The 14,086-nt window shown below is 38.6% G+C and overlaps 1 gene segment (V, D, J or C); it reads right to left on the reverse strand.

Moving 5' to 3' along the window:
• Window positions 1–3,755: 3,755 nt before the first annotated feature.
• On the reverse strand, window positions 3,756–10,378 carry LOC127230075 (T-cell receptor alpha chain V region CTL-F3-like). The segment is given in 3 exon segments: window positions 3,756–4,062; window positions 9,761–10,094; window positions 10,222–10,378. Coding segments are annotated over 3 exon segments (738 nt in total).
• Window positions 10,379–14,086: the final 3,708 nt, after the last annotated feature.

Below are 14,086 nucleotides of genomic sequence, written 5' to 3' on the forward strand. Positions count from 1 at the left end.
ATAATAACTAGGAGGTCTGCTGTCTTCTGAAGGGAAACTTAGGAGCAGTGAATCTGAGAGAGAGGGGAGGTGTGGATGAGTATTGGGTAGAGGGGAGGGTGGGGAGGCTCTGGTTAGCAAGTATTGTGTGAGGAAATGCATTTTTTAAAATAAATAATAATAATAAATAGTGATTTACTTATATATTGTTTGGCACTGCCTCAGTAGATACATGATTTGTAAACATTTCCTTCAACTTTGGGGTTCTTTTTTCGCTTTATCAATGGTATATTTTAAAGCATAGACTTGTTAGTGCTAGGACTATAGTTCAGTAGAGGCCTTGCCTAGCATTCATGAGGCCTGAGTTTAATTCCTAGCCATGAGAAAAGTAAAAAAATAATAATTATTATTTTCACTTTAATGAGGACCAACTACTTTATCTTCACTATGATTCTTGGCCCTTTGTTGTCATAACTAAGAAAGATGTTCCAATTCATGTCATTAAAATTCATTTCTGTGTTTACTTAAATGTGTTTTACTTGGCCTGGGGAGATGTCTCAGTGGTTCAGAGCACTTGTTGATCTTTCAGAGACCCCAAGTTTTGTTCCTAGCTGTTAGCTGCCTGAAACTTAAGCTCTCAGGTATTTGGTGTTTTCTTCTGGCCTCTGTAGGCACCTGCACTCACACACACAAGCACACACATCATCATCATCCAAGCTGAATACATTTTGAATCATGCTTCATAACTTGGTTATAACATTTGAGTGTGGGATCTCTTTGGTCTTTTTTAATGCATTACAGAAAGAAGGAACACTTTCTTTCATTAACAGGTAAGTATCCACCTACTTGTCCCTAGATTTTTCTCGAGGACTATGAATCTCTTTGAAACAGTTGCAGTACCATTCTATCTAATTCCTAGCCTGTATTATGTGCCAAATCCAAATTCACCACAATCCAAGTTTTTTTCTCCTAGCAATGTCACCCCCAACTTCCATGATGTTTAATTCAGTTCCCCTCATTTGATGTATGAGCATAATTGAGAAGGTTCCTCTCTTTGCCTTAATTCATTTTTCCCCCAGGAGCAAAGCATGCAAGATCCAGAATCCTTTTCCTCCATGCAGATCACAGCCACTTACCTACTAGAATGAAAGTAGAATACCCTAGAAGCACAAGGAAGAAGCTGCAGAATATGACATACTCTTGGCCAAAAGAATAAGAAAAGCAAATAAAAATGGAAGGAACTTATCGCGGTAAATAAGGATCAGGATAAACAAATAGGCTGAATAGATGTTTATTCAGGGAGAAATAACTTACAACCTAGACAGATGAACACCAGGAAATTCAACCCGATCCTCTCCTGTCCGAGTCACGCCAGAAAAAGAGAGCATCTTCCTGGCCCCCTCTGACCTCCTTCCACAGGTCACTTCCGCCCATGGCTCCACCCCCCAATGGGCGTGGTCACTGCTACAGAAGGACTATCTCACTACAATTCCCCTTTTAGTCTAAAGAAAAGATTTAGGCTTAATACAAAACTATATACAAAACAGTGAATAACAAGTGTGCTCCAAGAAAAGGAAAATTGAGAACAAAATGACCTACATATCTAGTCCTTGGGTGAGGGCATAATGGAGTTTACAATAGAGTTGTCCTAAGCTGGAAAACATAAGTCTAGTACCTAATATGTCTAACTAGGAAGAGAGAATAATAGTTGTGATAGTTTAATCTTCAACCTCATCAAGACCTGAGAAGGAAATTAACAATACTAGAGTAGACAGGAAATGCGGATGGACAACTTCCAAAAGGTGCAGCAAGGACAGAAACAGCAAGCCACCTGAACAGTCACCCTAGGTCTCACAGCGACGTTGGTACACCCAGATTTGGCTAAGGCCAAGAGAACTTGACAGACCACAACAACAGCAGGGAAATAGAATGGCTGTCTTACCCTGACTTGGCAAGGTCAAGCAGTCTTCTATATTTGTCTCCTGCAAGCACATAGGACTGCATGTCCAAATCAGTGGTCAAGGTGGGGGCAATTCTATGCCCAACAGGCCATTAGCTGAGGTGAGATTGAACTCCAGCAGGAGCAACAACAGTGTCCAACATATTTTTGGGAAAGTGCACGGTGCTGTCAGGAGCAACAGTGTCTCATGTCAATGGAGTACTAATATTAAAACATTTAAATGCCATGTTCTGCATGTCTATGAAGTGATTGAAGATTAAGCATCTATATCTGACTAATCTCATAAGTACAGGAAATGTGAGTGAAGATAATCTGTAATACTCGGGAACTTAGCTAAAAAGACTGATTAAAACTTTCCTGAGTAAAGCAGGAACAAATACTTAAACAATATAACTATTTACATATACCTACATGTAAATCCCTAAAATAGAGGTAGAGTATAAGTGTCAAGACAAGAGGTAGAACTATAAAGGGCAGCAAGATAAATATCCCAAATTGTATCAATATACAAAATGCCTTGAATACAGGAAAAGTATACATACATAGAATATGGTAAAAAATAATGTGCCTAAAATATTATAAGTGGAAACATTTAACACAATATAACAAAATATAAACTTAATTTTACATAGCTTACCACATAAGAATACACAACAATGTAAGCTGTAAAATACTATCTCATTCTTACTCAAATTCTCAAGGAAATAGGCTAATCTACCTATATCCCATCTTACCAACCATTCCCTATTCCTGTCTAAAAGATAAACCCAAGTGTAAGCATCACCCAATCCCAAATAACTAAAACCAACCCAAAGACGATGACTATTATCCCAAAATTCCAAGGGTAGGGAAAGGGGGCGTAGTCATATTAAGATTACTCCCAGGTAAATCCCACTTCTGACACCAGATATCGCGGTAAATAAGGATCAGGATAAACAAATAGGCCGAATAGATGTTTATTCAGGGAGAAATAACTTACAACCTAGACAGATGAACACCAGGAAATTCAACCCGATCCTCTCCTGTCCGAGTCACGCCAGAAAAAGAGAGCACCTTCCTGGCCCCCTCCGACCTCCTTCCACAGGTCACTTCCGCCCATGGCTCCACCCCCCAATGGGCGTGGTCAGTGCTACAGAAGGACTATCTCACTACAGGAACTTATTTCCACAAGATACAGACTGTCTCTGTTGAGAGCTACTACTTCTAAATGTAGTAAAATGTAAGACTCTTTATGAAAAACTAATAAGTTATCAGACATCGGGAGGAAATAAAACTAAACCCTTTTCTTACTGTACTTTACCAGGATGATATGGAGCATGTGCACACAAAAGCCATGATAATTCTGTGAATGACATGAGTCAGGTTTGGGAGATAAGATTTATAGAGGATGATCAATACATACACAGTTTCATTCAACAAGAGATTTTGTATTTCAGAAATCACAAATTCAGCCTAGTATGGTGGTTCATGCCCATAACTCCAGCCCACTGGAGGTACAGGCAAGAAGGACACAATTTCAAAGTCAACATCAGCTTCATGAGGAGTTCAAGGACCACATAAGCTACTTGAAATCCCTTCTCAAAACACAAAACCAAAACCGGAAATCACCATGGTGTGTGACTGTCTTTGCTCTTTCTGATTAAGCCTAAAGTAAGTCATGTTTCCTATGTGTTCTCAGTGCTAAATTGCATGGTTTACACTGCAGCAGTGCCTGGGTGTGCAGTTAGTATCAACAATAGCAGACCTGCTCCTGGTCCCTAAATGAATGATCTCAGACATGCTCAACAGTCACGATCCTCGTTCTCAGAGTTTGTGCTCATCTTCCCATGCAGATTGTGCCACTGTCACTCAGAGCACAGTAGTACACAGCCGAGTCTGACTCTTGGACAGAGGCTTTCTGCAAGTGGAAGGAAGTGGATCCTCTATCATATGTAGCTTCAAAATCTCTGCTTCCTCCCTTTTCATTTGTTTTCAAGGCTCTTACGAGGAGCTGTGGACCTTCTCTGGGATACTGCACGTACCAGAACAGGGTTGGGTACTCTTCAGTTTCATAGGAGCAGTTCACAGTCAGAGACGTGTCACTTGGACTTCTGTTTGTGTCACTGAGTCTCCATTGCATTGTCCTAAAAAGAGAAATTGATAACAACAATTCAGTGTTGGTCACATTGCTGATGACCTATATTTTTCCTCATAGGAAAAATGCCCTTAAAATTTATATCAATATCACAGAACAAGACAGAAGGTCCACTTACCAAATGTCATTCCACTTACCAAACATTAAGAAGACTAGTCCCAGAGAAGAGTTAGTTCATTTTCTGAGCCACTGGTGTGTGTGAGTCTTAATTTCTTAAGTTAGGAAAGGTCAAGGTCTTAGTGAAAGGATAAATGTGAGCTAGGAATTAAACAGGAAATGTGTATGTGTTAGGTAGACTTACTCTCCCCCCCCCACCCCTGTTTTAGGCAATTTGCTAACCTCAGAAGATTGTTGACCTATATTTTCTAAGTCAGTGATGGAGTGGCACCCTTGGAGCTTTTATTTTGCCCAAGACAGCTGGTAGAGGTTTGGGCAGGGCTTCCATAATTCTGAAGGATAGCTGTAATAGGCTTATTTGCTCTTTTACATTGTCTTACTTGGAAACACCATTACATGCCATTTATAAGTTTCTTGTGTAGCCACTTTGGACCATGTGGTAATTCACTGGAAAAATCAGGCAAGTAAGGAATATCAACCAGATAACCTAGGGGAAAAGAGACACTTTTTCCATGTGTTACCCTACACTTGGGCAGCTGTCATAAACCTAAAGGATAGCAAACAGATACTTGTAAAATTAATAAATGAAGGAGGCAAGGGGTGGTGGGAAGGGAGGTGGGAGGGAAAACTGTTGGAATATAAAATGAAATAAAAAATAAAAGATGGAAAAACTTTAATAAATGAATATTGTTTGTTTAAAGGAATGTCACTACTTGAAACAGTCATTTGCTTCACATTTGAAACATTTATCATAAACTCAACTTAGTGAAAGTTTTGAAAAATTCAATTTTATATTGCATGTATATTATTGAATAATTTCAAATATTGTAGGTGTTACTCAGTGATAGAGCACATAGCCTATTATGCATGAGGCTTTGGGAATCGGTCTCCATCACCTCAAAAATAGTAATAATAATAACAAACCCCATGGCTGTTTGAAGAGAATGGTACCTATTGGCTCCTGTGTTTGAGTACTTGGTACCCAGATGGTAAAACTAGGAAGAGTTAGGAGGTGTGGTCTTGTCACCTTCTCTGCCTTGTGGTTGTGTCTCAGGATGGATGCTCTCAGCCATTGCTCAAGTAGCATGCTCCTGTGCCATGCTTCCCACTATTATGGACATGAACTCTAATCCTCTGAAACTGTAAGACCTAAATAAACTCTTTTGTCTGTTAGTTGCCTAAGCTGTAGTGTCTCTTCATAGCTACATAAAATTAACTAAGATAAACCCATATAACTTGCATTCTTAGGGAAATACAGAATTGAAGATATTGAATACCCATGGAAGTGAATGGAATTCTCTTTCCCCTCACATATGATTGGCCTGTGTACACTGAGCAGATTTTGCATTAGATATAGCCTTAAATGTATTGTTGTTTTGATACTATCCCTTCTATAGATACTTTTTCTCAACTTTGCTTTCCCTATATCTTTATCTGTCAACATTATTTGCATAATCAATATAGTTCCACAAATTCATAGTCACACAGGACCACATCTTCCCATAAATTCATAGTCACACAGGCCCATGTCCTCCCAGAGTGAGTATGTTTCTGACGAGACTGAAGATTGATTGAGCTAAACCTTACCCTCTAGGAACAGGCACAAATGGTGTGTCTGTGAATTAACAGTGTGCTCCTCACAATGGAGCCACTCTCCAGCCCTCACAGCTTTTGAAGTGTGTGTTTACTAAGGAATGACTCTGATTGATAAATGCAGTAAGACTCTCAAGAGGATCTGAGTTCGGTTCCCAATACCTACTCCCAATGACTAAGAACATTCTTTAATACCAAAGCCAAGAAAATTCAATGTCCCTAAGCCCTGAAGGCATTAAACATCATTAAAACACACATGCACACATAAGCACGCACACACAAATGTGCACACACCATTAAAAATAAGAAATATTTTCAAGTTGTGGATTGCATCAAAAGTTCTGACTCCATCCATGGTTTCTGTCACCAAAGGTCTCCTTTTTCTATTAACAGCGGCCCCTTACTTCTTGAAGCAGGAGCTACAACCTTTCCACGTGCTAACACAGTCAGGATGCTTTTTACTGAGCATCACTGAATGAGGTAGGCAAATAAAGACTATGGGTATGTCATAGGAGGCTAAGGGTTTCTTTTTGTTTATAGTGGCTCTTTGTTTTTTTTTTTTTTTAATTTCTTCACTGTCAACTAGAGAACTATGTCTTTCTGAATGCAAAGTGAAATTGCACAGTATTTAGGAGGCAGAGATGAGGTACCAGCTATTGTCTCCCAAAGACACTGTATACTAAGTGGTTACATCTTGCTCTTGTTTTACTCTATTCCCATCTAAAAATAAATAAACAACTCCACAGTAAGTAAATAACCATTACTGTCATACACCTCAGGTACCATGTAACCTATCATAAAAACAGAAACTAGAATCATGAAATTTATCACAACTTACAGTAACTATGATGTTGCAATCTTTGAGGACTTGTCATTACCATATTTATTCCACATAGAAGATTCTTGCTTCCATTTAACCATAAAAAAAAGAATCCTACAGACTCCCTTTATGTATTTACCTCCTATGGCTACCTCTCTGTTAATTAAATCTTTTCACTGAATTATTCTAGTATCCAGCTTTGAAAGGGGCATTTGAGTGCAAAAAGTCTAATTAGGAAATATATGCAGCAATGAAGTAGGGTTTTAGAGAGACCATAAAGGGGATGAAGTCACTGTGGCTCTTTTACACTCTTGACAAGAATGAAAACCAATGAGAGCATTTTCAAGAGAAGTGTGATATCTACAAGTAGTTCATATGTATGTGTGTGCACACATGTAACAGTGTATGTAGAGTGTATGTAGAGATCAGAAGACAATTCGTGGTAGTCATTTCCTTCTGTCCACCATGTGGATTCCAGAGATTAAAGTCAGGTTCTCAGGGTTGGTGATGAACACCTTGATCCACTCAGCCATCTTGATGAACTTCATGGAAAATTTTTAAAAGTTCAAATTCTATAGCAAAACAAACCTGATTGGAGATGTCATTCTGTAAATATGTTTCTCATACTGGTTAATGAATAAAGCACTGTTGGCCAATAGGAAAGCAAGATAGGTGGGACTAGGAGACAAGGAGGATTGGAGGAAGTAGGAGGGAGGAGCCAGCATGTAGATACTGGAGAAAACAGAGGTCCGGTCCCACTCTCTGGTAAGATGAGACCACATGGAAATACTTAGATTAATAGAAATGGGATAATAGTTAAGACAGAGCTAGCTGATAAGAAACTAGTAACTGGCCAGCAGCATTATATCTAATGTCTCTGTGTGTTAATTGGGGCTGGTGCCAATGGTGGGTTGAGGCCAGCAGGAAAAACTTTACTCCTTAAACAAACCTTTGAGTGTATTAAGTTTCTGCTCAGCAACATAAACAGGGAAATAGCTAGAACTGCATTCCTTGTGGGGTCTTTGAAATAAAAGCATGGAATTTCCTCCTTTTAAAACATCATGTTAAATTTCTAATTCTCGTTCAGAAACCCAGTAAAGATAAAGATCAGCTGCATCACTCTGAACATTGCTTGAGCAACACAATTCTAATTCATAAGCTCTATCTGGACTGTAAAAGAATTGTGGAAGCTAAAAATTATATCTCAGTGACTGTTGTAACTATGACAGTAAGTATTGGTTCCTGCTTACTACATGCTCCTTCTAACTCCAGGTGGCCTGTTGGTCTTGGTCCTTCTTGGCTGAACACTTGACTAGGGAGGAGAGGGGAAAAGGCTGATAAAGGAAGGCTGAGCTGTGTAGAGGCCTGAAACCTTGGAAATGTGACTGGTGGTGACTTACTGATCTTGTGAACCCTACTTCTGACTGAAACTTCCATTATTTCTGCTGATATTGCCCCAACCACATCAAAGTGACAAATTGTATATTTTTAAGTTGAGATGATGCACAGTAGTTTAAAACATTGTAATAGATTATTACAACTTTCCCATGTCTCCAAATTATTTTAGTAAAAAAGCAAACCTCGTAATTATCAAACAATGTTTTATTATTGAATATAACACAGAGCTACACTGCATTAATATATGCAATTATATTAGAAATGCAAGGTACACATTTGGGAAACAAAGTTGATCAGCTTTGTTTTCAGAGAATGAAAGGGAATAACAATGAGGTGCAAAACAAGAACAATAACAAATTTATTGATAATGTTTTAAATTTTAATTGAAATTTTACATTTGAGTATAACCATTCTAACTTAGAGAAATATACTTAAAGGATATCATAACTTGTCAAGAAGCAAATATAACTGTCTGAAGCTTTGAGGTTTTCCACTTCTCATTAGTGTATTTATGGAACATTGGTCATATTGCTGAAGAAGAAATAATACTGCATTTATCACATATGATCCTGTGTCTCAGTCATACAAACAGAATTCCTATGAGGTCACAGCTGTTCTTGCTCCCGTTATTATCAGTGAGCTCCAGAAAAAAAAATACTTTGGTGAAATAGCCTGCTTCCCACAACAGTCTGTCTTAAATGAGCAGGCACCATGAAGATTGAGAGGCTGTAGCCTCTTGCAACTGGACAAGAATCCTCATCACAATCCTTTTCATAAACTCCAAGTGTTCCTCTTCTTCCTTGCAGACCCCCATTTCCCATGAAAGAGTGCCTGTCCTTCACTGTTTGAAGTAGTTTCATCTGTTGAGGTCAGACTCTTGTCTCTTTCCTGCCTTTTGTCTCTTTACTCTTTGCACCGAATCTAACGAAGCTGCCATGAGATTAAGTAAGGATGGCATTGTACTTCCCTTTCCAGTTGCTATGACAACAATGTCAGGTTACAGTCCATCATAGCATGGAAATCACAGCAACAGAAGCTTGAGTGAACTTATCACATCACACCCACAATCAGGAAAAAAGAGCATAGAATGCTTTCATGACAAACTCTACTCAGTCTCTCCATTTCACCCAGGGTACAGGGCAGATCTGAAAATGGTGATGCTGCTCATGGTCAGCTGAGTCTTCCTACAGTGGTTATTGAAATCTGCCACAGACACTCACACACAAACCTATTCCAGATGAGCCCTTATTGAGATTCTCTTCATGGTGATTCTACCCTGAGTCTAGTTGACTGAACTAAAATCACAGATGAAGAGTATTTCTGAGGCTCCTGAGGCAGTGAGTGCAAACTGTTACACTTCCTAACTCTAACCTGCAGTCTGAAGCAGGAAGAAACCAACACATCTCCATCTAATGCATACCACATAGACATCCACTGTAGTCATTGTTTATGCAGAACTGAGATGTATCTTCAAGTTTCCTGGAGATAACCAGTTAGTACAAAACATTAAGGAAGTCTACAAAACAACCATTAAGGAAGCAACAATGGCTCAGGAACTATTGTATGATTTTACCCTGCTATGTCACTTTTTCTACAAGCTGTGACCAAATGTCTATATACCGCGGATAGAGCACCAATGACAGACCAAATAACGATTGCAGAAAAGTCCAACTTGGAAAACTAATAATTTTATTTAGGTTACTTACAGGAGCATGAGTGATTGAAAATCAATCAGCTACAGTCCTCTCCAGCATCTTACAGGTTTGTGTTCAGCTCCCCCTGCAGCCCCAGACACTGTGTACTCAGAGCACAGAAGTATACAGCAGAGTCACTTAGGTGCACAGAGGCTTTCTTCAGGTGGAAGGAAGAGTCGCTCTTGCCAAACTCAGCCTCAAAACCACTCAAGCCATGAACCACGGGGTCTCCTGAAAAGTATGTGAGGAGAAATTGGAGGCCATAGCTAGGGCTCTGCCTGTACCAGAAGAGGTAAGGAACTCCACTGTAGGAATAAGTGCATCTGAGCTCCACCGAGTCTCCTTCGAAGACAATGACATGGGCATCAGGCTGAGTAACTGACTGTGCTTGGATGTCTCCTGCAAAATCAATAACAAGTCAGTAAATGTGATGCAGACTTCATGAAGGAAAATATTCTTACTACAATTCAGGCGAGAAAAACACTGATTCATGTACATACTTAAACAATGAGGATGTTTTACTCACCCAAGAAAAAATGCATCCCCAGGAACGAGATGAGGACTGGAAGCATGGCTGAGCACTGGGAACACTTTTGCAGTCTTTCTGGAAAAGCTTGGCACATGCAGGGAAGTGGCTGAAGTCCCAGTTCTTGAAGACAATGGCACAAAGTTGACTAGACACCTATCACTTTTAGATAAAATTCTAAAAAAAAAAAAAAAAAAAGCCTGCAGAAGTGGCCCTGGTATTGGGAACTTTCTGGCGTCTGGCTATCTTCACTTCTTCACTTAATCACATGTTCTAAGAACTCAGCCAGACACAGGGACAGAAGACTAAGTTGAAAGTGTGGAGCTACTGCAGAAATGGAGACAGTTAGTCTGTGCAACGTCGCCCTCAGGTGGCCTGTGCAGGATAAAGACGCTGAAGCAAATTCGTGTCTTTTCTGTCTAGAGCATGTCTCAAGTTTCTAAGCTAATCTGTGCTGTGTTGAGTACTAACCAAATGAAAAATTGGCCATGCAGAATGGAAGGGTAATTTTCTTTAAAAAAAAATCACATGATAAAAACTGTTAAATTTGGAGGCCATCACCACTTGAAAATAAAAGCATAAGCTGCAAGCAGCCCTGCTGCCTGAAACTTGTCAAAACCCAGAGACTGGATTTTTTATTGAAGGCAGAAAAAAAAAATCTCCCTTGTGGTATTTTCTCATAGCATTTTTGTAGAGAGCCAGAACAATGGATATCAATGTGAAGAACAGTCTTATTTTCCTGTTCAGATGGCTCTTGGATCTGAGATGTCCTTCCCATTCCCTACCGCCTACTAGCTCTCCCTCTCCCCCATTTCTTCCTCACTTCTCTACCTCCACACAACCCCATGTTTAACTGAGAACAAACAGATCATTATCAGTGTGTTTTCCTGAGGATTCCTTCTTACAGAAGCAGACCACACATGCTCTTACAATTCATATGCAGAGGGCCCTCTCACTGTGCCCCTAATACAGCTGTTTCCTATGCAGACACATTCAGGCCAAATGCCCTTGGCAGGCCTTTATAGGCCTTGGCTGGCAGTGCACATCCAATCAAGTATCTTTCTGGTAGGGTATGAAGATAATGACTGTGGTGAAATGAAAGAAAAAAAGGACAAATAGAAAATAGTAGTCTGATATGTGAAACCTTGCCTTTAAAAATGAAAACAAATGTATCGGTTTCGAGTAGGATTGTGAAGATTCAGTAACTTAAGATAAGCATTAATGATAATGCAATAGAGAAAAAACAGCAAAACCACATCATTATTCAGTCTGGATAGTTCTGGGATGACACACCATCAAAGAAATAACAGACTGGAGCATCTGCTGATGGAACTATGTTGAATAATGAAGGTACTTATACACACACACACACACACACACACACACACACACACACACACACACGCACAGAGAGAGAGAGAGAGAGAGAGAGAGAGAGAGAGAGGTCCTTTAAAAGTATCAAAATTTATGAAAAGAGTAAAAGAAAGTTTACAGGAGCCATGGACTCCTTAGGTGGAGCACCAGTGAAGCCCACCAGTGAAGCCCATCCCAGAAAAACAGAAACCGTGAGAACAGCTTGACATAGACACACATTAGTTTCCAGCAATTTTAAGTGGGTGGATGTTGGGTAAGCTAATGAAGGTAACGTTGATTGTGGCCAATAGCCATGCCATTGTGAAAGATAAGTTTTTTCTTCCCCCTTTGTGTTAAGACATGGGGTTAAAAGAAGGTTAGATGTTAACTCAAAACAATAGTATCGTGAGATAAAGGAGTCACTTTACGATGAGTAAAGGGTCTCTGTCCAGAAGAGATGATTTTTCTGTTTCTGCACTTAATAAGAGAGTCATAAAAATGCATGAAACAACATCTGAGAAAATTAAAATGAGATAAGTCTACAATCAGAGTTATAGATTGTAATGGTCACTTTCAAATAGTTAATATGACAAGGTAAAAAACGGACTAGAACTAGATTAGAGCAACTAATTAGACCAAATTGACACCTGTACTGCCATTACGCTCACCAATGCTGTGGACTTTTTACCAGTGGACAAGCAGTGTTCTCTTAGACAGACCAGACACTTAGACAGTTCAAAATACACCAATGAGCCTTCAGGGATTGAAGTTACATGACATTGTTTGTTGGCCACAAAGTAACAGAAATCAGTCACATGACAAATGAAAAAATGTAACTGAGTATTTGGAAATTAAATAACACCTTTCAATTAACCCACTGATACTGATAAGGGTAAAGATAAAGGGGAGGTGAGAAACTATTGTGAACTAAATTTTGGTAGAACAAAGCCTATGGATATGTTTTGGGTGTAGCTAGCACAGTATATAGATGGAGTCATATAAGGTTTCAAGGAGAGAAGGAAGAGTTCAAATCATCAACAGACATCCACCATGAGACTCATTCTTCACAGTTTTCCAATTCATTTGTACTTAATTTATTCAATATTCACTGGTGCATAAAATGTGTTTGATTCAATCCACTACCATTCCCTCTCCACCAATGCCTCCTACCTACTATTTCTTTTCCGACTTCATGGGCTGTCTGTGTGTGTTTGAGTGTTTATTTGTTTTCTTGTTTTAAAATAAATACCCAGTCAGTCAATCTAGTGCTCCCTGTATGTGCATAGTGTGATAGCATCCCACCATCCCACTAGATAACTTCTTAGGACCCGCATCCCCAACGAAAAGAGATTCTTTCTCTCCTTTTGAAATTGTTCAATTAAATATGTGAAATAAGTTACTTCAAACAGGAAAATCTGACAGTAATGTAAGTTTATTATTTTCTTATGCTGGCTATTAGCATAGTATATTGCTTTTTCCTTACTTTCATTTTCAGTCTGTATTTGTCAACAAAAATCAATTTTTAAAAGAATGGTGTGCATTGCATGGTGGAGTATTACACTTACTTCATGGTTCTTTTCTTTTGATTGGAATATTCTGCTCTTTATATTTAATGTAATTATTTAGGATCTGCTTGATACTTGCTTTGCTTTTGAAGAATTTTGTTGTTGTTGTTTTGCTTTTACACTTACTTTTTATTCTAGTATTCTCTTGTATATGAATTTTTGGAATTGTGTGATGGTCTAATTCATGCAATATTAGTATCAACAAATTTTGTTATTACATAAAAACTCCAATGCTATATATATATATATACACACATCTATATATATGTTGTTGGACAACAAGACCCCATAGTCCTCTCAAAGTGAAATCCATCCCAATTCTATAGGGTGGGGCTTCACATCACATTGCATTCCTGGGAGGAGCTGATACAATCTTGAAAAACTCCAATGAGAATGCATATACAAATATTCAAGAATAATAACTCATCTTTGGCACTCAAACAGATCCATTTGATGTATAAAATAATGGTCTTTAAGACATCTGAAATTGAAGTGAAGTTGAGTTATAAAACAAAGTTCATAATATTCTTCAGTGGCATACATTTTAATTTACATAGCATAGTTCATGGAGATCCATGACTTGTTAGGTCCTGGTCTAACAGGTTTCTTATTTGGGAAATCACCATATTGCAATGTCACATTGGAACATTGAGAATTACTGTAAATATAATATAAACACTAGAATAATTAGAATAAAATAGAAGTTAAAAAACTCTACTGTGCAATTGCCCTAAATGGCACATTTTCTCTGTACATTCCTCAAAATATTTTGTCCATTCCTCACAATATTTCTACAATGCAGTAGATACAATTTCACTTAGCAAGAAGAAATTTTTCCCCACCTGCATATCAATGACAAGCTTTTTTTCCCAAAGTACAGTAGTAACTCTCCAGCCCTGAGTGCATTTTTCTTTTCTTTTTGCTTAAGTAGCCATTTACATTTTATT

Source organism: Phodopus roborovskii, unplaced genomic scaffold (assembly GCF_943737965.1).
Source record: "Phodopus roborovskii unplaced genomic scaffold, PHOROB, whole genome shotgun sequence".
Classification (NCBI taxonomy): domain Eukaryota; kingdom Metazoa; phylum Chordata; class Mammalia; order Rodentia; family Cricetidae; genus Phodopus; species Phodopus roborovskii.